The 27,518-nt window shown below is 47.7% G+C and overlaps 1 protein-coding gene and 1 long non-coding RNA gene across 5 annotated transcripts in view; one reads left to right on the top strand and one right to left on the bottom strand.

Annotated features, from left to right (window-relative positions):
- Positions 1–27,518, bottom strand: part of Atp2b4 (ATPase plasma membrane Ca2+ transporting 4) — a 104,109-nt gene that overhangs the window by 4,658 nt on the left and 71,933 nt on the right. For both annotated transcript variants that reach the window (XM_038348674.1, XM_038348675.1), the window contains 10 exons: positions 26,139–26,380; positions 24,880–25,111; positions 22,756–22,935; positions 21,991–22,078; positions 21,245–21,351; positions 13,268–13,459; positions 12,080–12,293; positions 10,685–10,896; positions 9,305–9,412; positions 7,800–7,976 (listed from right to left, as the gene is read on the bottom strand). In XM_038348674.1, the coding sequence (XP_038204602.1) occupies positions 7,800–7,976; positions 9,305–9,412; positions 10,685–10,896; positions 12,080–12,293; positions 13,268–13,459; positions 21,245–21,351; positions 21,991–22,078; positions 22,756–22,935; positions 24,880–25,111; positions 26,139–26,380 (1,752 nt within the window). The remainder of the gene's footprint in view (positions 1–7,799; positions 7,977–9,304; positions 9,413–10,684; positions 10,897–12,079; positions 12,294–13,267; positions 13,460–21,244; positions 21,352–21,990; positions 22,079–22,755; positions 22,936–24,879; positions 25,112–26,138; positions 26,381–27,518) is intronic.
- Positions 6,078–11,590, top strand: LOC119827237. Of its 3 annotated transcripts, none has more exons than XR_005287569.2 (4): positions 6,078–6,327; positions 7,180–7,956; positions 9,255–9,367; positions 9,908–11,590. It is a non-coding gene; the product is annotated as an uncharacterized LOC119827237 (long non-coding RNA). The 3 variants fall into 3 exon arrangements; XR_005287570.2 differs by having other exon boundaries at positions 6,078–7,345; positions 7,751–7,956; XR_005287568.2 differs by having other exon boundaries at positions 6,078–7,956.

Here is a 27,518-nt window from a genome sequence, read left to right as displayed (position 1 = left end):
CTCAAAACTCAGGCACAAGGCGTGAGCGAGTGAGGCAGACAATAAGGACATTTCAAAGGGTGCATTCTATAAAGTAGCACAAGGCAAACAGCATTTCCAAACAAGTCACTCTTAAAATGAAATCAAACCAAGAGATTCATTAGTTCTTTTGGGTAGAGGACAGCGTGTTGGAACTAGGTGACATTAATGGACAAGCTTAAAAGACAATCCACACAGGTTGCCTTCTGTATGGAAGCCAAACCTTTTGTGGATGTGTGATGAGAGAATTACACACTGTAGTTTCGTTATCTGTTTAAGCCCCCTCAAAGAGCCAACATTCACCAATCTGCACACAATAAACACTGGGTGACAAGTGACCGTGGATATTGTGCAGCCAGGCAGACAAACCAATCTTCATTCCACAGCATGCAGGAAATTAAAAGTCCCTAACGGTTCAGTCAGAAGACATGCACATCTTTATACCCCCACAACCCCAACTGTGTCCCCTCTCCATCAAAAACAGAGCTCCTGCTCTCCTGGAAGATGCAGATGAAACACAGGTGTCAAAGGAAGCCTTGCCCTGCCTACTGGAAGGCCTGGTGTTCACCATTCAAGTGCACATCCATGTCTGGTCCACAGCAATGCTGCCCAAACCCACTGTGAACATTTGTGCTGCTTTGCCCAGCCATTTGCATACTGTGATGAGGAACATGACCTTGTGTGAAGAAGCGGAGGACCAGAAGAGAAACCTGACCCAGGAGGCCGGCTACAAATGAGTGGCTTTTCTGACAGGACAGTTGAAAAGAATGAAGAAAGCAGACACTCTGCAGTGTTCCTGGGTGAGTGGGCGACCACACTCCTGTCACTCTGTGTTTGACTACACAGAAGTCAGGAGTCCACAGAAGACAACTGCAATCAACCCTGGGAGCAGCTTTTCTTAATCAGAAGCATCAACTTGTTTGGTGTTTGGGTTGTTGGTTTGCTTTGCTAATTCTACATTTCTGAACAGTGTCACTCAAGTCTGGCCTAGAATCTGGGCTGGTAGATTGGTGTGTGTGTGTGTGGGGGTGGGGGGGACGACTGAATGCCAGAGAGAACAGAGAAGAAAAGGCAGGCGGTGATGGGATGGTTTTCACTGAGGCAAGTGGTCAATCCTAGTTTGGTTCAGACGCATTCTCCCTCAGAAAAGAGATGAGCAATGCTGTTAAGCAGAAGTTGTTAAGATCAGGAGAAAGTTAAAAAGTAGTGGGTGTTGGGGTAAGAGTGTCTCTTTTATTCTTCTGTTTAATATAATATATATGTATATAATGTAATATAATATATACACACATTATTTATTTATTTATTCCCGGAGAAGAAGCAAGAGCATGGACGTAGCAGCACACACAAACAGCCAAATAAACCAGCTGGATTTCCTGTCCCAGGACTTCTCACCATTGTACAGATCCCGCAAAGATGCTGCCTCGAGCAGCCTCCCCATCAGAACTGTGGTTCTCTCTTCTCTGGCTAAGGCTGCCCTTCCTTGGCTTCTCTCCTCTGTAGCCTACAGTGTCACCCATGACCGGAGTGTTCAGAGCAGAGAAGGCAAGGGACTCTGCCACTCAACCGTCAGCTCAACCCTGCAGCGTATGCAAGAAGCAGAAAGGCATCTGGAACCTAGTGGAGCAACAGTGAGGGCCTGCTTTCCATTCTTCGGTGGTTCTGTTGACCATCTGCTGGTGAATTCCACCAGTCAGGTTGCCCCAGCTCAGATCTGTGTAAGATTAGGCAGAAGGGAGGCCACCTCTAACCTTTGTGTGGTCCCAGTCTTTTCTGTAACCTATTCTTGAAATATTTGAGTAACACAAGCTAGATTAAGTGAGCTCAAACTCAATGCCCTCTATCTTAGTCCTGGTATAGGTAGCTACTTTGGCCAAGACACAGGACGGAAACCCTCTCTTGAGTAGGTATGGTAGCAGTGTTTTTATCTGCTATTGCTGTCTTCACAGCTCTCAGAGTCACAGAGGAGGGCAGGGACTTTGTGTCACTAGGTCATTGCCTTCCAGATTAGTGAGCTTTACATTTGTTGTTTCTGCGTTTTCTCTCTCTCTCTCTCTCTCTCTCTCTTTCTTTCTTTCTTTCTTTCTTTCTTTCTTTCTTTCTTTCTTCCCCCCCTCTCTCTTTCTTTCTTTCAAGCAACTGGATACTCTATTGCAACAATTATGTGTGAAATCCAACAGAAAAAGAGTTGATTTGTGAAAATTAGTGTCAGAGGGTCTGAGCTTGTTTTCTGACTTTTCCTTTCCCTCCTTGGGGCAATTGATAACACTCTCATGGGCAAACAAACAAAGGAGATACAAGTGAAGAGGGATGGGCAGGTGGAAAAAGAGGGAAACCTTTGAGAGAAGCGAAGAACAGTCATTCGGTTAAGAGTTCAGGACTTCTAGAGATTAATGGGAACTAGCTACTGGTACAGGAGCTCAAGCAAGGAGTAAGGGCACCTGGTGGGGGTGAGACTGAGGGATGAACTCCACTCCAGCACAGGCTCAGGGAAGATGTGCTGATGGACAGTCACATAGGACATCACCAACTGATCCAGGGCTGGCATCCTCTGTGCCTGGAGCACAGGGTCTGGTGCGTGAGAAGTATGTGGGGACAAGGGACGGCTGGTGGAGCTGGTATGGGGACAGCCTCACACACTCCTCACTTAGCCAGCCAACGCTTCCGTCTTTGAACATCAGTTCTCAAAACTTCTGGGAAATGCTTCCGGAGGGGCTGATTGAAAGGTGACTCCTTCATAAGGCAGGAGCCCAAAGTAGGCTGGACCACCAGGTGAGTGTGGAACACACTTTGAAGCTCAGCTCATGGTCTGATGCACTAGAATACTGTGCTTTTCTACTCCCCTGTCATTGATTAGGGGTAGAGAAGCTTCTGGATTGAAGCCTTAGGGACCTTAGGGAGATGAGATCTGCAGGTTCAAGAGCTCTGGAATGGGAAAGAGGGTTTTAAATATAGGACTGCAATTCCTGGGAGCTCCAGGGAAGGGGCAAGCTAGAGAAGGAGCAGGTGTGCTCTGTCTCCTTTGGTCTAAGTTTTGGGGGCTCAGGGCATGGGGTCTGACAGCTCCTCTAAGTCCCCTGGTCTCTGCCATCAAGTCTCTGAGACAGCCAGAACTAGCCCTTTCTGACAGAGAAATGAATGACTAAGCAGGACTGGAACTAGTTAGAAGGGGATTGAGTGAGGAATGCGGAAGGACCAGAGGGAAAGGCTTATCTAGTGCCTTTGGGTCCGCAGACACCACCGTCACCTCCACCTTCAGTCCTGCCTCACACCAGAACTCTTAAGAGTAACAGGCAGAAGCAAGTTAAGCTCAGAAAACCTGCTCCACACTCATGGGAACCACAGGCCCTGTGACCTAGGGCTGGCAGTAGGGAAGGATGGACTGGACACTCGAGTATTTAAAGTCCAGAACATGTGTGATGGTGGAGAACCTTCCTCACCAGGCACTATAATGAATGACAACCTTTCCTCTGCTTCTTATTCAGGGAAAGTAAAACTACCAGAAAGTAGGAAGGCCTTAGCAAGCATTCAACAATCTACCAATGAGAGCAGCAAGTCCTAGTCTGAAATCTGACAGCTATTAAGTAAGTCTGTACAGACAGGGTTTCCTAAAACCTGAAAGTGCAAGATACAGATACGATACAAAGGACTGGTTGCCGGACAACCAAACTAGATGAAAAGATTGGGGGAGGCTCTTCAGAAACGTTCAAACTCATAATCTTCTTACCTCATAGTGCTGAGTGCTGGGGTGCCACACACGACCTCACAGGCCAGAAAATTTTTATTTCTCCTACTCATTTGTGAATTACTTGGTTCATGAACTAGAGTTATATTGCAGGTCATCTCTGGGAGCTAAGACAACACAGGTTGAACTAACTTCCCCTCTCCGACCCAATTAGTGCTTTTGTGGCCAGCTAACAGAGCAGTGGTAGCCTAAAGGACTGCAGTGGTTGAACAAGCTCAGTCCTGGCTCCATTAGGGCAGGCCCTGGTTAAGGACCTGTGGGCAGAGGCTCTCCCTCGCCCCCAAGCAAAGAGGCTTCCTAGGTCTTCACTGGGACTGACCTCATAGCTAAAGAGTTAGACCCAGAGAGGAGGAGAGGGACAAGGCAACAAACAAGCCTGAGGCCAGACAAAGCAAAGCAAAGCCAAACAGCTCAAGAAAAGCAGCAGCAAGCAAAGCAAGGGAGCAATCAGAAAACAGGGTTATTGCCTTGAAAATCACTAAGGTTTAGTAACTTTCCAGCATTAAAAAAATGAAACGAGAGGTCATATAGCCTGGTTTTAGCAGGGACTGGTGTCTCTCTCTCTCTCTCTCTCTCTCTCTCTCTCTCTCTCTCTCTCTCTCTCTCTTTTTGTCTTTTCTTCCTTTAAGTCAAAAGATCAAAGGGGGGGGGGGGAATGAAAAGGATAAGTAACCACGGTTGGTTAAAGTAGACGCCACGTGCTCTCTGGTGGTTGCTTTAGCAAATCATGCATTGTAACAGGACTCTCACTCACTGCCCACAGGAGGAGATGTAACGGCGGAAGAGGTGGAAGGGGAGGATTTGACTGGCGCAAGTGCGGCTGAATAGGAGCTAGGAACCAGTTTTACATCAAGGTGTTGGCTCATGTTCTGTCGCTTTAGGGCTCCCTTAAAAGAGGCTCCCGTCTGGAATGTGTTAATTACTTCAATCTGCAAAGAATCAGAGAGTAAGACAGCTTTGCTCCACAGTCAGAGAGAAGGGAGGAAGAGGAAGGTGGGGTCAGGAGGGTGGGGGTGGGGTCAGGAGGGTGGGGGCAGAAAGCCAGAGGGCTAGTCCCTCAAACCCAGAGCAGCAGGTGAGGATGAGGTTGGGAGGGCATTAACTGTATATCACACTTCATTTAAGGAACACTTTGCTATGGATTTTCAAACACCCAGCTATGACTCCTGTGGCTTAGGATAGACAGGTGTGTCCAAAGGCCTTAAAAACCTAAAGGAACTTCTCCCTACCACTAACAGCTAGGCAGAGGCCAGGAGCTTATTTGTCATTTTGACCTGTCCTCTTAAAAATAAGGCAGGCAGAAACTGTGGTCAGTATGTAAAATAAATGAAAAAAAGTTAATTAAATATAGTTTCAAAAATTAATTAATTTTAAAAAAGGCAGTCAATTTGACATACTGGAAGCAAAGTATGGATTAGTGAAATTTAGGGTTCAGGAGCCTCTAAACCAACTAAGTCAACTATTATTACAAAATTTCCAGGAAAATAACACACATTTAAAGAAAAATGGGCAGCAGAGTAGTCCACACACGGCAGCCATGGTGGAAAGACTCTTAGACTGACTTGCTTAGTTTGGGCGGCATCTTTCACAACCAGTCTTCCTCTGGCTGCCCTAGAGCTCAGGTGGCCTCTTAGAAATCCACTCACGGCATTACTTAAGCACTGGAGACCTTCACAGGCAGGCAGGCCTGTAGACAGGAGGTCTGGCGCCAGCCGCTGCCGGCGGCGCCTGGAGGCTATAGCTCTCCAAGTCTACCTGCCTACCAGACCAGGCCTCTGGCTTTCAGCTGGCTCTGCCCCAAGGATAGAGACAATTAATACCATCACTTTCCCACAGAGACTGTGATCTGGGGGTCTTCATCAATCTACTAGCTTTCTCTTTGATCCCTAAGTCATAAGGAACAAACTGAATGGGATTTGTTTATCCTTCTAAGATCTGTTGGGATCCCCGTAGGAACAGTCCAGAAGGACGGGAAAGGCACTGTCTCTGTCCTGTGACTGCATGCACATAAGATGAGGCAGACGTCTCTTCTAGTATGCGAAGCCACTGGGGGAAGCCATGACGTGCTTAGGGGTGGCCTCAGGTGGAGGCCAAGGCTATAGCACCACCCTTTCCTCACTTAGGAGCTTTCCTGTTTCGGTGGAAGAAGGTAGAGGCTCTTTTCTAGACGCGTACAGAGTTACAAGGTCCAACTTCCACGGTGAAATTGCATGTCATGTTTACTGTTCTAAGAGTCCAGCCCTTCAATTCTTCAAATATTTGCTTCCTAGTGTTTTTACCTCCCCCAAACTAAAGGGTAAAGGGAAAGGGAAGAAACGCCTAGAAATCCCAACCAGGACTAAGCAGTAGTTTGGTAACACCTCTCATCCGACCTGCTGCAATGGGACGGGTTTCTGCTTCTCTGTTTTGGAGGTGGGATCTAACTATATAGCCCAGGTTGGCCTGGAACTAGAAAACCCCAGTCTCCTGAGTGTTGAGATTATAGACAGATACCACCATGCTTGGTCTCAAATTTAGGCTTTAAAGCCATTTCCCAGCTTCCGTATGCTCTAGCAGGGAAAGAGGTATGTATGCCTAGAACTCCACGTGCAGCGGGATTGAACAGGAGTACAGTGAGGGAATGGATACTGGCAGTGAAGGGGGAGGTAGGTCCGTGAATCTCTGCTCCCCAGAGGAAGACTGCCAAGAAGCCAGGAGGCTCTGGAATGAGGGATCCTGGCTAGGAAAAACAAAACAAGACAATCACATAGTAGAAGAGGAGGCAGGTGTTCCTGAAGGGAAGAAAAGCAAAGAGGTTATTTTGAAAAGAACAGACCCAAAGGACAGCAATGGGGGCTTTAGAGGTGGGAGCCAAGGTGCCGAGTCACCCAAGGGACTCAGTGGAGGGTGGGCGGGCAGAGGTGGGGACATGACATCATGAGGCAGGTCACGATTCGATTCCCTTCCAGGCAGAGAGAGGAAAGGAGCCCCAGAGTTCCCTACCTGTTTCTCGCCCACATTTTTACCTGGTGTCTTGTCATGGAAGGACAATTCCTACTGAGTAAACAGTTTAGGCTGTGCATTCATTGCTCTTCCCTGTGTACTAGGGGCGGATGTGTGTGTATGGTGGGTTGGCCAAGCAATTTTCTAAAACAGTCGAGGGTCAGTTTTTGAAAATAAAATATTTTCGGGATCTCTAGCCAACTAGGAGGAAGAAACAGGCCTTGCTCCGCAGAGTCCCCTTGAGATCTTAGAACTGGTGGTTTGTTCAGGAATCTTGAGAATAAAACAGGACAGGGTCGAGGGGCTGGAGCAGAGGAAAAGCACTGTCAATGCCAAGGCCAGTCCGTTCACCCACAAGGTAGTTATGTGAGGAAAGTGGAGAAAAAAAGCTACGGTTAGGGCGACAAGTGGGACTTACTTGTACTCCATTTCAGAAATGACAAGAAGGGAAAGGGGTCAGAAAAAAAAGGACAACCTCTTCCTCTTTGGGAAGCAAGTCTGAATCCTTCAAAAGATATCAATGGAGAGACTGTTGTTCATACCCACTTAATCATCAGGTTCCCCAGAGAGGCCGTACATCAACCAGGACAATGTAGGCAGGTGAGTTTCTTCAACAAAGACCCCAGGTAGCAGCTTCTACCACAACAGCAGCATGAAGGTCACGCCAAGTGACTGCCAGGAATGTGGAGTATTCCTTCCAGTTTTATGAAAACGGGGTCTCTTATTCCTTCTTAGGGGGCAGGGAAGGGCTACACATTTCCTGTGTTGGGGCCCAGACTGGGGTTGTAATAGACCTTATGTGGGATTGCAGTTTCACTGACAGACCTGAGGGGTGGGCTGTAGGGCCAACCACAGCTGAGGAACTTAGTGACCTCCAAGAGGAGTCCCATAGAGACCTCTGGCCCTGTTGACCCCTGAAGCTACAGAGCACAGGCTGCCCTTCAGCAGTGAGCCTTAGGAAAGGGTAAGACTGCTGGGAATCTCTGCTTTCCTACTTCTCCCCAGGATGGGGAGATTGCTTCCCTCAGGGTAATAACAAGCTACTACAGAGTACCTGAGTCTGAATCCGGTTCAGGCCACGGACCCAGAGCACCTGGCCCCTGCGCAGCTCCATCTCAGCAAGATCAATCTCCTCCAGCCCCTCGGCATCCTTGGTGATCTCCTCCTTGGCAGCGCCATGCCCAGCCTCCTTCAGGAACTTCAGAGACTGGGTAGGTATGGCCGAGATGACCTGAGAGCAGTCGCAGCAAAGCAGGCAACAGCCAAATGGGAGAAGAGACGTTAGCTGACTTGGGCCAGGCTCCCAGGAGGCTCCTCTGCGCCAAGCCTTTCCCACCAGGACAGCGACTAGAATTACCAATCTGTTAACCAATTGTTCCAGCTGTCAGCTCTCAGGAAGGTGCCAGCATTCAAGGACACACAGAAGGGGACTTAATTCCCATAACCTCTTAGCCCTGTGCCTTCCCACACTCACTCTGTCAGTCTCTCTTGGGTCTTCCTTCCCAGTGTGAGCCTTGTCTCTTAAGACAACAAAATTACAAGGCAGGCACACAGTGGGAAGAAGAAATGGGGCCTGGGGCAAACCACGCTGGGAGGAGGGTACATCGTATGCATGGAGTTGAGGGGCTGAGAAAGGAATAGGAAGACAGTTAGCTAAGAGTTTCACCCCTTCCTTAATCCCATCCTTAGTCTGTGAAGGGGCACTAAGAGATTCTCAGTGGAGACTTGAGATCTGCAAAGAAGGGCCCAGGAATTAAGGGAAGGATGAAACTCTTAGCTAAGCTGCCGTTATTGTAAATCAATATTAACACTCACTAAGTACTTGTAACAGGTATTGCCATATTTTTTGTATAGTAACAATTAGCTCTGACTCTGTTAGCCTATGTTGAGGTCCCTGATAAATGGAGTGGTTAAGCAACTTGCCCATGGCTGCTCGGCTTGTGAAAAGGAGAAGGGTGGGGCTGGAGAAATGGCTCAGTGGTTAAGAGCACTGATTGTTTCTTCTAGAGGTCCAGAGTTCAATTCCCAGCAACCACATGGTGGCTTACAACCATCTGTAGTAAGATCTTGCGCCCTCTTCTGGCCTGCAGGCAGAACACTGTATATATAATAAATATATAAATCTTTAGAAAGGGACTGGAAAGATGGCTCAGAGGTTAAGAATACTGACTGCTCTTCCAGAGGTCATGAGCTGCTCTTCCAGAGGTCATGAGCTCAATTCCCAGGCACATGGTGGCTCACAGCCATCTGTAATGGGTGTGGCCGGCTCTGTGAAATCTACTTTCAAGACCCTCAGATTTATTTTTTAATGGAAAATTTCTACTTCTGTTTGAAAAGCCTAAGTTTTTGCAGCCCCTAAGCACGGGCAGAGAACATAGCCCCCTGAAATGAAGGCACCCCAACCTGCACCCCGAGATGGAAGGAGCTTGAAACCATGCTGGAGTGAGGGAGAGGGGGAGGAGGTGAAACGGGAGCTGGGTGACTGTGGTCACTTGTCCCTTTCCTTCAGAGCTGAGAGGCCCGCAGCCCCAGGATTTGTAGAGGGCAACCCACACTCACCTGACCCCACAGAAGTTCTCCAATCCCTATGAAGAGACACCACATCCACTGCTCCATGCTGAGGTTCGTACAGCTGAAGGGCTTACCCCCAAATTCCACGATGAGAATCTGAAACAGAGCAAAGGGCAGCCCACCATGACAGAAGCGACTCACAGGGAGTCAGCCCTCCACCCACCCGGACTGACAAGGCGGCTGAGACCACAGTGCCCCCTGCAGGGCCCAAGTGGGACAAGTCCTGGTTTTCTTGTGGCACAGGAAAGAAAAACTCTAGAAGTGAAGGGTGACAGATACAATCTTTTTAAAGCACTTCAATGGGACTCAGGCTGTCACATGACTATCATGACAGTGATTAATATACGGTCTGGTCAGAGTAGAAGGGGCTAGAGGCCAACAGGTGACAGAGAGAAGGCACAGCAGGAAGAGGAACAGAGTAGGGAATGGGGTGGAGGGAGGGGGTTTGCCGAGAGAAAAGCCAGCTTATTTTTGAGATATTCATTCTCTCTCTCTCTCTCTCTCTCTCTCTCTCTCTCTCTCTCTCTCTCTCTCTCTCTCTCTCTCTCTCTCTCGGTGTGTGTGTGTGTGTGTGTGTGTGTGTGTGTGTAGGTCTGTACTCTGATCCACGTGTCCCAGAAGCCAGAAGAGGGTGTCAGGTCCCCTGGAGCTAGAGTTACAGGTGATGGTGGGTCAAATGATAAGGGTGCTGGAACTCAAACGCTGGTCCTCTCTTACTGCTGAGCTGGGTCTCCAGCCCCAGGAGGATGTGCTTTTGTGCTGTGACCTGCTCATAGTCCTTTGTAACCACGTGCCTTGGTGAATCTCTGATTACGGCAAGAAGGAAGGGACTCATCTTCCCACTACCAGGCAGCTGTGCTCCTGACCCTACTTCCTGTAATGGGAGCCCAGGCCTTGGTTAGCATAGCAGCTGCACATGCGCCAACCCATCACTCTTTCCTCTGTGAATCAGGCGACATTTCAAGCATAAACCCATTCAGAACAAAAGGGCAGGGGTAGGGAAGAGGGTGGGGAGCTAATATTACTTGTACATACACATTTTACGTGTGCAGGCATGGAAATGGGGTAGAAGATAGTGGCCCTTCTCTTGGCCACTATACGAACTGCTCAGTACGTTTAGAAAGATCATGAAAGTATTCTACAAGCCACATTTGCGGGTCATTTGCTACCTTGCCCTGGAGCACCCGACTGGGCTCAGTTCTAGAACAAGGTGCACGTGGAAGCAAACCGAGAGTCCCAGCCTGTTTACTCACAGCCGTGGTCCCCAGAACTCCCTCTCTCCTCATCTTGGGCACATCAGAGGCCTGGCTCCCAGCTTCTGCTCTCCAGCCCCCAGCCCTCCTACCCCAGCTCCAGACAGAATCTCACCTGGCAGAAGAACGTGCCTAAAACCACGGAGCAGAAGATGATGTTGCGGTAGATACCCGCAAAGACGTTCTTCTCGCCGTGGATCTTGCGGGAGTTGATCTCGTTGAAGAGCTGCATCAGCACAAAGGTGTTGAAGACAATGGTGTAGTGCTGGCTGGGTGGGGAATGGAGAGGCGCCTTCCTGCCACTATCAATGTCGAACAGTGTATCGCCTAGTGGGGCAGGACAAGTTTTAGAGGACGACCGTTATGGCGATGTCTTGTCTGTGCTGTAACAAACAAAGCTTGCCTGACTCAGAGTGTGGAGCTAGCCTCTAGTGAGCCACAGACGGCACACACCTTTAATCCCAGCACTTGGGAGACAAAGGCAGTGGGATCTCTGTGAGTTCAAGACCATGCTGGGCTACTTGAAATTGAGCCAATCTAAAAGAGAAACAGAGCCAGGCTGTGGCTCACACCTTTAATCCCTGTACCTGGGAGTCACACACTTTTAACTGCAGCACTAGGGAGGTGGAGTCAGGAAGGGAATTGGCTGGGCAGAGAGACTAGTATAAGGTGGGAGGAGACAAGAGCTCAAGTCATTCAATCTGAGGACTCATGGAGATAGGATCTTGCCCACTTTGGCCTGAGGATTCAATAGAAGTAAAAAGTCTCTCTAGTGGCTGGCTCCTTTACTTCTCTAATCTTTCAGCATTTGCTCCAATATCTGACTCTGGGTTGTTATTTTTAAGCCCAATTAGAATTCTCACTATGGACTGAGGTCTCAGTGAGGGTTCAGGCTAAGACAGAACATGTTAGGACAACCATGCTGGTAGCTTCTGACCGTTAGAAAGTCCATTTTAACTGGCCAGTTTCTGAGTTATGCTAGTTATTGAATATTTTGTTCAATAAAACATTTTACAAATCATTTTAGATTTATGTGCTTTATTTTATGTGTATGGGTGTTTTGTCTGTCTGTATGCCTGTGATCCATGTGTGTGCCTGGTGCCACTGGAAGGGGCAGCAAATCCCCTGGAACTGGATTCACAGATGGCTGTGAACCATGTGGGTGCTGGGAGCTGAACCTGAGTCCTCTGCAAAAGCAATAGGTAGGTGCTTTTAAATGAGGAACTCTTTCTCCAGGCCCCATTGTTGAAACATTTTAGATGTTGCCTCTGGTCCACCCTATCTGATTTTGTCGGTCTGCTGGGATCTGTTCCCCTGCGGTGTGGCGTGACGGAAAGCAATGTGCACAGTGGGTGTGTTGGGGATGCCCAGGCAGCACTCATGGGTGAAGCTGCTGTTACATCGGCCTGTACTTCACCATCTACCATGCAAACCTCTCTTCTTAGCCATTCTCTGCCCCCAACAGAGCTAACACCCAGCAGCTGCCCTCCATCTCCCCGCTGCGGCTCACCGGCAAAGACGAGGACAAAGACGACGGTGAGCTGATACACTGCGTGGCCCAAGATGTTCTTCATCATAGTGCGTGAGATCAAGGGCTTGTTTCTCCCGTAGGGGCGACGCCTCAACAGAGACTCGGTAGGGGGCTCCGTGGCCAGGGCCAGTGAAGCAAAAGTGTCCATGATCAGGTTAACCCACAGCATCTGCACGGCTTTCAGTGGAGAATCCTGGTAGGAAGAAGAACCAGGCCTTTTAGCTTGCTTCAGAAACCAAGCCCAGCTGGGCGGTGGTGGCGCACGCCTTTAATCCCAGCACTCGGGAGGCAGAGGCAGGCGGATCTCTGAGTTCGAGGCCAGCCTGGTCTACAAGAGCTAGCTTCAGGACAGGCTCTAAAAAAGCTGCAGAGAAACCCTGTCTCGAAAAACCAAAAAAAAAAAAAAAAAAAAAAAAAAGAAACCAAGCTCATCCCACTCTCCAGCTCCATCACTCCCTTGAGGGAGCTTAGTTCCCACTACCCACTAGACCTGGAATTCAGCTACCTAGGTATGGACTGACCTTGACAAATTCAGTTCTCATCACTGTAAGGGAAAAATAACATCTGCCTAGCAAGGTCGCTTTGAAAAGACAAAGATAAGCCACATAAATGTACTTCATAGTTGCTGACAAAAAATGCTAAATTAGTGGTAGGTGAATGATGTGGGATTCCCCTCTGTATGCTATGAATGTGTTCTGTTACCATTGGTTAATAAAAAAGTTGCTTTGGTCTGCAGCAGGGCAGAATAGAACTGGGGGGAGGGGCACGACTAAACTGAATGCTGGGAGAAAGTAGGTGGAGTCTGGGAGATGCCATGTATATGCAGGAGACAGACGTGCTGTGCTGGAACCTTGCCAGTATACCATGAGCATCATGGCAAAATATAAAATAATAGAAATGGGCAAATTTAAGATGTAAGAGCTAACTAGAAACATGCTTAAGCTATTGGTCAAACAGTATTGCAAATAACATAATTTCTGTGGGATTATTTTGGGTCTGGGCGGCCGGGAAGGAATGAGCAGTCTTTGCCAACAGGTAAACAAACCATTACGGTAGAGACTATAAACCTGGTATAGCTAACTGCAAGCAGTGCTGGACACTTTTCCTTAACTCCACCCTATGTTCTTCAGCCCTTGAGTCATCCCTGCCATCCGAGCCTCGCCCAACCTGAGTGATACAGGCTCCAGTGAACGCCACGATCACAGCCACCACATTGACTGTTAGTTGGAACTGCAGGAACTTGGAAATGCTGTCGTAGACGTTCCGTCCCCACATCACTGCCTTCACGATGCTGGTGAAGTTGTCATCGGTCAGGATGATGTCTGATGCCTCCTTAGCCACATCTGTGCCTGCAATACCCTGAGGTGGGAGAGGAAGGCAGGCAGTGAGCAACTAAATGGAGACCCTGTGAAACCCAGGGTCTAAGAACGCTGACCTCTAAGAAGCTGCAGAACCAGGTACAGGCGCTAGAGGGCACTATAGTCACAACAGAAAACACTTTCCTGTTGCTCTATGGAGAAGATTCCCTAAAGTGAGCAAGAGAAGGGCCATCATCCTCTAATACACATGGAGTTGATGTGTGGGAAGTGGTAAGCCACCGGGGCACCTAGGTCCAAGGCTGCTCACTATGAGAAGAGACTATTACACAGCTGGAGTCTGACATCATCGACTGACTGCTGCCCCAGATGACATTAGACATCTTTTAGAAGTCCTTTCTCCCTACCCTACCACTCCCTCAACCTTAGAATTGAAAGGGTGAGGGCAAGTCCTATCTATCCTACCTCCAAATTCCAATGTTTTTTTCAACACAAGCAAGACTGACGTCCATGTCTCCCCAGCACCTTTCTGAAACTGTGCACTTTGCTCTAGGAAAAGCGGTCTAACAGCATACAATGTTCTGTCCTTGTTCAGAACCCTGTCACTGGAGACCCACAAAGGATTTCTGAATAGCTATGTCAATGGCTGGAAACTTTCTAGGCTGACAGTCCATGTCTTCACAGTAACCCTGGATTCATGTTCCAACCTGCTCTCAGGCAAGCTTTCTGCTCAAAACATACTGATTTATTAAAAATCCCAGGAATCACTTATTCCTTTATAGAATCTGGGCTTTTATTCCCATCATTTTTCTAAGCCTGAAACACCTGCTTTCTCTGTATGTTTGAATTCTACCGATCTTTATTACCCAGTTCAGTTAACTCCTACCATCTCAGCACACAGGTCACTGTGGTGCCCAGCTTTCCTCCTTACCTTTTTTTCTTTGAGACAGGGTCTTGGGCAATCCAGGCTAGTGTCAGATTTACCAGGCGGCCATAGCTGGCCTCAGGTTCCTGATTTGCCTGTCTGCTTCCCAAGCAGTGGTGCATGGTACCATATACCCAGACTGCATTTCTAGCCCACGCCTTGCAACTTCTAACCCACAGGAGCTTATCCTTTTTGTAAAATCTTTTACTTTTTATTTATGTGTCTCTTCTCTGCGTGTATGCACACATGTATGCAGGCACCTCAGAGGCCAGAGGAGGGCGCGGGATTCCCTGAAGCAGGAATTACAGGTGATTGTGAGCCACCCAATAAGGGTGCTGGAAACTGAACTCAGGTCCTTTGCAAGAGCAGCAATTGTTCCTAACTGCTGAACTACCCCGCTCGTCCCAGGAACTTATTCTTTATTTTGGTGTGTACTAGATTATGGCGATTATCTATTAATATTATTTTACTATCTAGATTGCAGCAAATGAAGAATGTTTAGATAAGAGCATATAACTCAGTTTTTCTATGAAAGAATTCTACAGTGCAGGGCATGGTAGTGCGCCTATAATCCCAAGGCAGGAAGATGTATGGTTTGAGGTTAGATAGGCGATTCTTCCCCCTTCCTCCAGTCCCCAGCACAGCTACAGGCTGCTGCCTGGTGCACTGTGAAAAGAAACAAGGACAGCCGTATGTTTGCATCTACTCACTACTATGAAATAATCTTCGGGCTACACTGCTAACGAACTGAAGAAAGAAAGGTAGAAAAGAATATTTATCTAGGGGGATGGAGTAGTTTTTTAAAAAAAAATATTTATTTTTATTTTGTGTGTATGGGTATTTTGCCTGCATGTCTGTGCACCACAGGTATGCTTGGTACCTATAGAGACCAGAAGGGAACATCAGATTCCTTGGAACTGGTTGTGAGCTGTCCTGGGGGTGCTGGAACCCAAACCTGGGTCCTCTGGACAAGCAGCTAGTACTTTTAACTTCTAAGCCATCTCTCTAGCCCTTATTCGACTTCTGTTGGTGTTTGTTTGCTTGGTGTTTTGAGACAGGGTTTCTCTGTGTAATAGCTCTAGCTGTCCTGGAACTCACTTTGTAGACCATGCTGGCTTTGAACTCACAGAGATCTGCTTGCCTCTGCCTCCCAAGTGCTGGGATTAAAGGTATGCACTACCATTGCCTGCCTTGGCCCCTATTTTTTAATTGAAAAATTAAATCATTTCATTTTATATGCATGAGTGTTTCACCTGCATGCATGTCTGTGCACCAAGCACATGTCTGGTGCTTCCACAGGTCAGATGAGGGTATCAGATCCCCTGGAACTGAAGTTACAGGCAGTTGTGAGTCATCATGTGGGTGTTGGGAATAAAACCTTGGTCCCCTGGAAGAGTACCCAGTGTTATTAACCTCTCACTCATCTTTCCAGCCTATATTTTTTAATTTAAAAATTATGCTTTTTAATAATTTGATGGTACATTCCTAGTAAGATGTATTTACAGATAAAAAGAAAATTATATATATATGTATAGAATTGTCAAACAATAAAAAATTACTTAAAAACTAAAAAAAGAAAGAAAAAAGAAAGAAAGAAAACCATTTAGCTCAGTATGGCAGCAAATCTATAAACTCAGGACTCAAGGCAACAGGCCCACATTTGATGCACTAACACACATGCAGACATGTGGATTGTGAAGCTAGGGCTTTCCTGGACTACACAGTAAGGTTGAGGCCAGCCTATCTTCATAGTGAGACTCTGTCTCAAAACAAAATGATAAAAGAATTGTTTTTAGTAATTATTTTTATTATTTTATAACGAGTAGATATGTTTTTAGACAATAACTACATTAAAAACATTAGGAATTGTAGTTTTTATCTTAAGAACTACAAATATAGAATCAGGGAAGGTAGAAATAAAGCAGAGAACTAGAAATAAATTAGGAGGTGAGCATTCCAGAATTTTAAATTTGAGTGAGAAACGTGAACACTGATTTAGGATGCATTTAATCTTAAAAACAGATATAGAAACCAAGCTAGGCTGTGAAAGGTCATCTCTTAGCTTGGTTACAGAGATGGCGTGTGCTCAGAGGGGACACACACATTCATGCTCTGCTCGTGTTCCCTAAGGTGGTTACAGAGATGGTGTGTGCTCAGAGGGGAGACACACATTCATGCTCTGCTCGTGTTCCCTAAGGTGGTTACAGAGATGGTGTGTGCTCAGAGGGGAGACACACATTCATGCTCTGCTCGTGTTCCCTAAGGTGGTTACAGAGATGGTGTGTGCTCAGAGGGGAGACACACATTCATGCTCTGCTCGTGTTCCCTAAGGTGGCTTGTGGCTAAAATGAGGCAGGGCACACTGAAGAAATGCACGGTGTCAGACCTGAGATAAGAAATAGGTCCAGTTGGTCGGTGGTGGCGCACGCCTTTAACACCAGTGCTCGTGAGGCAGAGACAGGTTGATCTCTGTGAGTTCGAGGCCAGCCCGGTCTACACAGTGAGTTCCTGAACAGTCAGGGCCACACAGAGAAATCTTGCCTTGAAAAACTGAAATAAATAAATGAAAAATAGTCCCAATCTCTCTGCAGTGTCTTATTGGGCAAGAAACCAAGAAAGCGATAAAAAGACACCCAGGGTTACATTAAAATGACTCAGAGACACTGAAGAGGCTCCACCTGGCTAATGATAGGTCATTTTGAGCATCAAGACAAAAACAAGAACAATTGCACTGAAACACATCAAATATATATTCACATTCCCTTGTTTGGGCTGAGGTGTACCTCAGTGGTAGGACATTCGTTTGATATGTTTGAGGCTTAGTTTAATCCCAGTACTGGGGAAAAGCATCATGTGTTTGTAATACTTCTTTAAAAAAAATAAAACAAGCCATTGGTGGTAAGAAAAGGAAAAGAATCAAGCATTTAAAATGTCTTTCACATGGGGCCTGAACCACAGAGTAAGGACAGAGGTGGAGGGAAATCTCGCTTTGTGTAACTATTCAAGTTCATAATAAATAAACTGAGAATGCTGTCATTTCATACTCTCCAAGGATACATAGGACCGATTGATTCTAGAACTAATGTATAGAAAATACAAGGGACAAACCAGACACAGTGGTTTATACTTAGTGTATATGTGTCCAAGTATACATAGTGCTGTATACTTGAGGATTCCAGCCCCCAGAAGGCTGAGGCAGGAGGACTGCTTCAAGTATGAGAATAGCCTTGGCTACAGACTGAGGGGAAGGCCAGACCATGTCTCAAAACCCAAAATGAGGGAAAAAAGACAAAAAACAAACAAACAAACAAACCAAAAACCAAAAACCAAACCAGATGTGGCAGGGCAGGACGCCTTTAATCCCAGTACCTGAGACAGAGTAGCCAGTTCCAGGCCAGTCAGGTACATAGTAAGCCCCATCTCATAAGAAGCCCTTGTTATGCAAACCTGATGACTTGAGTTTGATCCTAGCATCCCACAGAGGAAGAAAACCAACTTTCCAAAGCTGTTCTCTGACAGCCAAGCCCATATCTTGGCGGTTCCACAGACACGTACACACACAGAGGCCCGGGTGACGCAAACAAAACATAAAACCCCACTCAAATCAATGCCAAGGGCCCAAACAATATCAGCATTACAGGAGACTATAGGAATAGGAATACAGTGAGCACCTCGTGCTACTGAACCGTCTGTGCAGACAACAGATCCAGTTCCTTCAACATAAAACAGCTGGGACTAAAGTGGAAGGGAACTGTGTGTGGCCCAGAGGCCGCCATCCTGAGACATGCCCACTTGCAAGGGCTGGCTCCTGGGAGCTTGGCTCTCAGAATACTCTGGCCAGCACTTAATAACTGAGACGAGGTAGCGCACTCACACACAGTCGGGTGTGTCCAACCTTTTGACATTGTGACAGCTCTGTCACCTTCCAAGTTCTCACTCTAAAAGGGTGCAATGGAGTTACGACAACAGCAACGAATACCACAGACATCTCCCCCTTCCCAATCTCATGGTATGTAGAGTATGTTTTACAGCTTTGTGTTGGGCCGCATTCATAGCTATTCCTGGCTGCATGTAGCCCACAGACACTTGGCAGAATATGCTGAAATCATCTGGCTTCCACTTCCCTTTAGGGAGTCTGGGATTTTGGTATGTGTTAGAAAGTTCCCCAAAGGCCAGTATTAATAAGAGCCGGGGGACCTGGGTGTGAGACCCATCAAAGGCATCATACACACTGTGGCAAATATGGAAGACTGGACTCCCCTAGTGGCAGGGGGAGCACAAGGAGGCTGCATGTGGGTTCCTCTGGATTCTGCCAGCATCTTTTTCTCTTGGGATCTAACTGTATCCTCAGCACACATCTATAACAAATGCAGCCATGTGTGCACAGAGTACATAGGCCAGGTTCCACATTCCTTCTTTGGGACACAGGCTGATATCAAATCAGTGGTCCCCAAACATGAGGGCACATTAGGACCCCCAACTTCAGGCCGTCTGGTTCAGCAGACTGGGGTGTTGCCTGAGAGTTTGCATTTCCATAGGTTTCCAGGTAACTGCTAGTGCATTGGAAGTTGGGATACAGTTTTAAAACTGTATAATTTTATGTGTGTGGGTGTTTTGCTTGTATATTGGTATTTGTACCACAGGTGTGCCTGGTGCCTGCCAGAGAGTGAGTCAGATCCCCTGGAACTGGAGTTACAGATGGTTGTGAATTGCTTTGTGGGTGCTGGGAATTGAGCCTTCATCCTCTGTTAGAGCAGACAGTGCTCTTTGCCACTGGACTGTCTCTCCAGGCCCATATAGGACACACTTCGAGAGCCACTGCTGTGGATACAGACACTCCACGGATGCTTCAGACAGCTATAATGTGTGGCTATTATTTGGATTCTGATTTGGACAGATAAAGCATAAAAACATTTATGAGTCAGTGGGGGAAATTTAAACAATGACTAGGATCTGGCAATGGTAAGGAATTGTCAATTTTTTTGTTTTGTTTTGTTTTTTAGATTTATTTATTTATTTTGTATACAGTGTTCTGTCTGCATGTATTCCTGCAGGCCAGAAGAGGGCACCAGATCTCATTACAGATGGTTGTGAGCCACCATGTGGTAGCTGGGAATTGAACTCAGGACCTCTGGAAGAGCAGTCAGTGCTCTTAACCTCTGAGCCATCTCTCCAGCCCCATCACTTTTTCTTTTAAATGAGAAATTCTATTATAATTTTTTACACACATTAAATTTGTATTATTTAGAGATATATTCAAAATGTGATGACTACAAATGACAAAACGTCTTTGACTACAAAATAATTCATCTGGCTAGAGAGCACTGGTGGGCTGGTCTGCGAAGGAAGAAGGGCCACAATTATTACTGAGAGAGTAGCACGCCTGTGAGATTCATTATATGACACTAACTTCTTAGGCATACTTTTGAAATTTCTTAGAATTAAAACTGTGTTTAGTTGGTTTGTTGTTTTTTAGAGCTCCCTAAGAGCTACAGAAATGCTTGGTGGTTAAGAGCAGGCGCTGCCCTTCTAGAGGACCAGAGCCTGATTCCTAGCACCCACACTGGGTGGCTCACAACTGTCTCTGGCCTGCACGGGCATCAGTATACTTGTGAATATGCTCATACACAGACACACATATACACGTAATTACACAAAAAGAGCTCCATAAAGATAGGCTCATTTCTTCTTTTTTGAGACAGTGCTTTACTGTCCAGGCTGGTCTGGAACTACCTAGATAGACCAGGCTGGTCTTGAACCTGAGATCCTCCTGCTTCAACACCTCAAATGTCGAGATTACAAGTGTGCATCTCCAAACCTGGCTAATATGACACTGGCACACACAGGCATGCACGTGCGCACACGCGCACATACACACCCACCTCTCTAAATTCCCTTCCACTTAGATCCCAACAACAGTGGACTTGGATGAGAGTCTGGGAGCAATAAGCTCCTTGAATGTGGGGATGTATTTTTGTACTCTGGGGACTTCCAAGCTTCTCTGCAGGTCAGAATCAGAGGCTGTGCTTGTGACAACCGTCAAGCCTCCATCGCTTATAAATCACTTTTTTTTTTTTTTTAACCAGAGTGGAGGTGTGGGAATAAATGAGGCACATTTCACATGACAGCATCGGGAGGGAGTTTTCAGGGATCATTCAAATCCTGAAACCACATCCTGAAAATTCACCCACGTTTAGTTTCCAAACAGCTTTTATATCAAGGTAAATTGAGGTGGTTGGGTAACACAAACTTCCTAGGTAGCGGGTGTGTGTGTGGGGGATGATGACTTAGGTCACTATCCTGCCTATGCCTGTCTTGCCATGGCTACTAAAAACACCTCTTCCCCAGCTGACCTTCTAATTTAGTTTTTACTATCAAAGAGCCAGGCGACCACCTTCTGTGTGGCAGGTGCAAATTGTACCTTGTAGGTTGCTCAGAATTCTCTGACCGCCAGACAATGTAGCAATGGGCCCACAATTCTCAGCCCCTAAAATCACCACCGCCAAAAAACCCTCAAACCAAACAAAACCAAACCTCAAACACTTCAGTACCCATTTTTGACCTTACTGAAGCAAGATGTCTCTTTGGGATGTTTGACTTATAAAGGAACTTGCCACGAAGCTCTAATACAATGGGCTCACATGTGCAGAGTATGCACTGAACATGCTCTGTGTGGAAGCTGAATCTCCTGTGATTCACACAGGCAAACAGCACCACAGTGCTCTTGTTTTCCTGGGTGAGGCGCTTTGTGATGTCCCCGACGGCCACCATCTGTTTTTCACACACATTATTGGCCAGGTAGGTAGGAGAGATGGAGACGGGAAGAAGGGCGCAGGCAGGATGTGAAGGTATAGGAGGCAGAAGCCTGTCCTGTCTCCTGATGGGTCACCCTGGGGAGCTTACCATGGCGAAGCCAACATCTGCTTTCTTTAGAGCAGGTCCATCATTTGTCCCATCACCGGTGACAGCCACGACCTGTCGCTGTTCCCCAACCATGCTGTCAATGATACCTGGGAAAAAGAGACACACACAGCAGTCAACACACACACATGCAACTTGAGGTTGTGGCGATTTGAAAGAAAATGGCCCCCAAAGGGAGTGGCACTATTAGGAGGTGTGTCCTTGTTGGAGGAAGTGTGTCACTGTGGGGGTGGGCTTTTAGGTCTCCTATGTTCAAGCTACTCCCAGCATCAGACACCACTTCCAGTTACCTGCAAGATGTAGGCTACCTCTGGCTACTCCAGGCTACCTCTCCAGCACCATGTCTGCCTGCATGCCATCATGTCCCACCATGATGATAATGGACTGAACCTCTGAACTGTAAGCGAGCCACCATAATTATTATTATTTTTTATAAGAGTTCATGTGGTCATGATGTCTCTTCACAGCACTGGAAACTCTCAGGACAGAGGTCACGTGGCAAGTACTGTTTCCTATGAAAGGGACACTTTCGGTTTCCTCCCCCTTCTCTATCATTCTGTTCTTTTTGGGGGTGTAGAGGATGTAGGAATTGAACTCAGGGCCTTGTGCATCCTAGGCAAGTTTTCTGCTACTGGCCACATCTCCAGCATGGCCAAGGATGGCTCTGTATCTGTCTTTCCCTTAGCCTGCCCACATCTACGGCAGGCACACGCACAGGCTGACCTCACCTTTCACCAGGGTGTGCTTGTCCGTGGGGGATGATCGTGCCAGCACCCGAAGCTTGGGCCAGATCTTGTCCAGCTTCTCTTGTTCCACCTGCCAATACCAGAGGCACCTGGATCAGTCACACTCAGAGCCGCTGCTCAGTGAAGTCTTAGCCCTCCATATACTCCCAGCTTCCAAGAGTGCCGGAAACTTCATAGCCCTGGAGGAACCCTTAGTCCCTGGCCTCTGGGGAGATGGAACAACCAATATGGCTTCACTGATGGCTAACCATGCAGGCCCTTTTCCCTTCCAACTTCCTTTCTGGGAGCCCAATGCTTATTTCTTAGTCCATTATAGGAGATCAGGGTTAACAGCTTGCTCAGGGGTTTCCAAGGAGCTGCTGGGGTCTTAGGTCTGAGTCCATGTAGACCTGGAAGCTTGAATCTATTCCATACCCATACTGCATCCAAAACAAGCCCGTGCCACCCACAGCCACAGGGAAGTGACACTGGAGGGGTAGGGTGGGGGAAAACAGCACAAAGATCATTCTATGAGTTTAAAAGCAGAAAGATAATGAAGTTAGTGATTCTGCACCCACAGGTAATTGAATGAAGAGGAGACAACTCCCTATTCACCATACAAGCAGCTGTGGTGGGAAGGGCTGTCTCACTATGAACAGACTCCAGTTTAGAAGCCACCCACCTGCTCCCACAAGCCCCAGACACTGCACACTAGAACCAGCCATTCCCTTGTAAGTGGCGGCCTGGCTGCTCCCTCTGGGGGCCTACCTCGCCCTTCTCATTGCGGATAAGCCTGTTGAATTCTTTGCCTTCTAAGCACAAGAAGTCATCTCCGGGGGTCAGAATGCCACATTTGGTGGCGATGGCCCGTGCCGTGTTGACATTATCTCCTGTCACCATCCTGACAGTAATGCCAGCCCGTCTGCATTTGCTAATTGCATCTGGTACCTGAGCAGAGTGGAGGAAAAAGAAAAGTGGCCATGAGATTGAAGATGCCTGGCCCACTACCCTGGTTCAGCTCTCACTTCCGTGAAGACAGGACAGAGGCAATGGCCGGTCATTGTTACAGTGCTCAGTACCCCCTTGCTTCTGTCCACCCTACAGTGGGCATTTAAAATTCACTCATGATCTCAGGTTGAAGGGGAATTTGCTCTGGGAGTCAGATGTGAACACTTGTGCCTCCCTATCCTCCAGGTTCCCTGGTGATGTGGTCACTGTTCTTCCCAGAAATAGTTTGAACTACTCTCTGCCCACCTGGCCCAGGCTCCAGCTCACGAGTGTAGTGGCATTTCATTTGTATTTTAATAAATAAAGCTCGCCTGAAGTTCAGAGAGCAAAAGAGCCCCACTGGTCAGCCTTAGAGACCAGGCATGGTGACACACACCTTTAATCCCAGTGGCCACACTACTTGCATAGAGGCAAAAACCACCACTACACTCCTGCTGGGGACCCCCACTGTCCAGAGACCTGCAGGGCTCAAGGCACAGGGCTCCTGCTGCAACCTGGACAGGCCCCCCCAAGGCCGAGTTCCCAGCACCATGATAGGCTCTTGAGTGGATGCCAGGACAGCCAGCCCCAGGAGCAGTGTGTGGAAGGACAGCTGCAGAGCCTGGTGCTGTCAGAGTACACGTCCACAGAGATGAGCCTTCATGCCCTCCCTGTGCACCAGCTCCACAAGGGCACACCCAGGCTGAGCCCGAGCGGCACGTGTGGCACTGCCAGGAAAATGGTGAGAGTGGAGGGAATGCCCCTGAAGATGGGGGAGAGGGTGCCTAGGCCCCCAAACTATCCCCTGGTCTGCCAGCTATCCCTGTGCTACGCCTCAGCCTGGAGCACCTGAGACCACTACCCTGCATGGGGGCTTCCAGAGGCGCTATTCTGGCACAGTGCCCCAGGCTCCCTCTCACTTCTCCAGGATGCCCCTGGGAGGATGGGCAGAAGATGGGCAGCCAGCGTCAAGATATCTGGAACCCATGCAGAGGAGGACTTGGAGGATGAGCTGCCCCCTTAAGTGCACAAGATACAGACAAGGCAGAAGAGGGTCCTCATGCTCCAAGATGGAGGCAACAATGTCCTGCTAACCATCTGCCTGACATAAGAGGGCTTCTCTGAGTGTTGCCTGGCTCCCCTCACTCTATCTTCTGACACTAAGATGGGAGGTTTCCAAATTGCAGGAACAGGATGAAAAATTCTGTACTACCCTCTTCAACTTTTAGGATGGGCACTTGGGAGCTTGAGGTTTTCCTGGGCCCCTCTGCTGCTTATTGTACTCCTACCACCTGCACGAGGGACTGGCAGGGCAGGGCTGTGACCTCAGTCATATCTATCCCAGCAGGAGAGCTCTGCCCTGCAACCCTCACTTCCCTAAAGGAGGGTGAAGGGCAACGGACTCACCCCAGCCTAGGGCTTTGACATTGCATGCTGGGATTCAACTCCTACCCTTCCCCCAAGTTTCCTTCCATCTGAGTTTTTTTTTTTTTTTTTTTTGGCTTTTTTGAATCCCCTCATGTCTAGAACAGTGTTCTGCACACAGAGATTGCTCAAAAAGACTATGTCACTAAAGGAAGGTGGCTAAAGAGTAAGTTGCCTTCTGGTTAGTTATACCCCTGACTATTCCCAAGTACCAAGTAATAAATCCAATGAAATCGCCACTGCCTGGCCCTCAGATAGAACGGACCCTAGAGATGCTGCCTTCTACTGCCTTGGCATTCCACAGCTGATGCGGGAAGCAGGCATCGGAGAGTTGTCTGTCTTTGGAAGTGACAAGCGGTTAGGCAAATCTACACCTGCCTTCTGTGACTCCAAGGTAGCTCCTCAGCTTACACTGCATCTGTACCCTGACCGGTGATCAGTGGGAGGCCGGCATCTCTGCATTCTTGCTCTTTCTCTTACCTCTGGGCGCACAGGGTCCTCAATGCCCACCACGGCAATGCACGTCAGCTCAGTGAGGATTTCATTCTCATTGTCCCATGAGGGCTCTGCGTCATCAAAATCCCGGTAAGCTATGCAGATAGTCCGGAGTCCTTCACTGGCCATGGGCTCAATGACGTTGTGTACCATATCGTCTCTGTCCTTATTTCTAAATGGTACGGTTTCGCCGTTCTTGTCCAGGATTCGATTACACCTGGGGAGATGCACAGTCAGAAATCAGTGTCTGCCAGTCCACTTGACGTCCTCCAACAACCACAGGCATTATGGCGGTGCTGGACTATTCCTAGAGACACGATTCCATGGTTAATACATCTTTCATCTGTCACCCAGTTGAGTCTCTCTCTCTCTCTCTCTCTCTCTCCTTATCCCCCACCTTTCTCCACACTACATGAGAGAAGAATCTCATGTAGCTCAGGCTAGCCTTAAACTTGCTATATGGATTGACCTCGAGCTTCTGAACAGGGTCTCCCATCCTGACTTTACTGGAACTTGCTATGCAGAACAGGCTGGCCTCGAACTCACAGATATCCTCCTGCCTCTGCCTCCTGAGTGGTGGGATTAAAGGCAGGCAAAATTATGCCCAGCCTTCTTTTCTTTTTTGTTGTTGTTGTTTTGTTTTTTGAGACAGAGAACCCTAGAATGACTTTGAACTTGTAACCCACCTGCCTTAGCCTCCCTAGTTTTTGGATCACAGGTGTGTGTCACCACCGCTGGCTATATACTTATTGGGTTGGTTGTAACAACCTCTAGGTAGCTTAGCTACTTTTAAAGGGATACAAGTATAATCAGGATTGAGAATGAGAGAGAGAGGCACAGAGAAGCAGCTCTCGGTGTGTGCAAGCTGTCTTATGCTCACTGACTCCTTCAAGCCCAGTGAGATGGGGAACATTCTGACCACCTCCATGAATTCACTAGGAGACTGCTCCAGGTGAATCCTGGCTGTGGCGCTGTTAGCTGTTCCCTCTATAAGCAAGTTTTGCAACTTCCCTGAGCATATTTTCTCATCTGCGAAATGGGTCAAAATAGTACCCATCTTCCTGAGTCGTGAGAATTAAACAAAAGGAGTCCGCAAGGTTCTTAAAGGCCAAGCCTGTCCTGAGTAAAAGCTCAAATGTCACTACCTGGCTGGAGGGACACTCATCCTTCAGACTGGTTCTGCCTGGGCCCTCAGACCTTCCCAAAGGGGGTCTCAAAGGGGAAAGTGGGGGGTAGGGGCTCACTTGCGCAGTATTATCTCAGAGGCGCCTTTGCTGAACATGCGGAAGCCCCCTTCCGGCTTCCTGATGATGGTGCTCATGGACTTGCGCACTGAGTTGAAGGTATACACTTTGAAGAGCTTCTCCTCGGGCACCTCATTGCGAACTGCTTGGTAATCTTGCTTCAGATCCGTGACAAAGCCCAGCAGGGCACACTCTGTCTTGTTGCCTACCTGCCGGGGAAGGCCTCCCTCCTTTTCTGGAGACTGAGAGAGAAAAGAAAAACAGAAACAAAAACAAACATGGAACTAATGAGTAGATGCCTGGACCAGAAAGAGGATCTTGGCAGGCATACCTGTGCGTGCCCACAGGGGAGGCAGCAGATGGTTTTGTGACCATGACTTACAGCCATAGAGGTGTTGGACTCTTATAGCAGCTCTATGGTAATGAGGTGTCTCACTGCTGTGGGACAATGGTCTTATACCCTGTAAAGATTTGTCACTTATATTGGCTTAATAAAATGCTGATTGGCCAGTAGCCAGGCAGGAAGTTTAGGCAGGGCAACCAGGCAGGAAGTATAGATAGGGTGACCAGAAAAGAAAAATTCTGGGAAGAGAAAAGGCTCACTCTGCAGTCATCATCCAGACATGGAGGAAGCAAGATGAGAATGCCTCGCTGATAAAAGGTACCAAGCCAAGTGGCTAAACACAGACAAGAACTATGGGTTAATGTAAGATGTAAGAATTAGTTATTAAGAAAGCCTGAGCTAAAAGGCCAACCAGTTTATAATTAATGTAGGCCTCAGTGTGTTTCTTTAGGACTGAACGGCTACAGGACCGGGCAGGACAGAAACCTCTGACAACACCTCACCCTCTGGAAGTCTTACTCAAACGCTCTCTCTCTGTAATTAATTCTGGACAAGTGTAAGTCTGCAGTGGGCATGAGGTTCCTTCTTGGAGTCACTGCCATAGGTTTATGATGAGCACATTTGGCCAAGAGTAAGAAACAGAATGTGGAATGGCAGTCAGATGGAATATAATAGAGGGTGTGGTGATCTGAGTGACAAAAGCTCCCAGAGGCTGACAGACTGGGACACTTGGTCCTTAGTTGGCAGACTCATTGGGCGGTGAGGCCTTATTGGAGGAAGTGTGTCCCTAGGGGTTCACTAGTGTGCTCTCTGCCTGTGGACTGAGATGTGAGCCCTCAGCTACTGCTTCCGTGCTATGCCTGCTGCCATGTTCCCTGCCATGATAGTCATGGGCTCGAACCCTCAGAAACTGTAAGCCCCCAATAAACTCTTCTATAAGTTGCCTTGGTCATAGTGTTTAGCACAACCATAGAAAAGGAACTAGGACAGAAGAGTTTTCTTTGGCAAAATTAATATTGGTCCCCTGTCACCTATTC

The sequence above is a fragment of the Arvicola amphibius genome, chromosome 12 (assembly GCF_903992535.2).
Source record: "Arvicola amphibius chromosome 12, mArvAmp1.2, whole genome shotgun sequence".
Taxonomy (NCBI): Eukaryota; Metazoa; Chordata; class Mammalia; order Rodentia; family Cricetidae; genus Arvicola; species Arvicola amphibius.
Note: the sequence above shows the minus strand (reverse complement) of the source record. Positions and strands in the feature narration are given on the sequence as shown.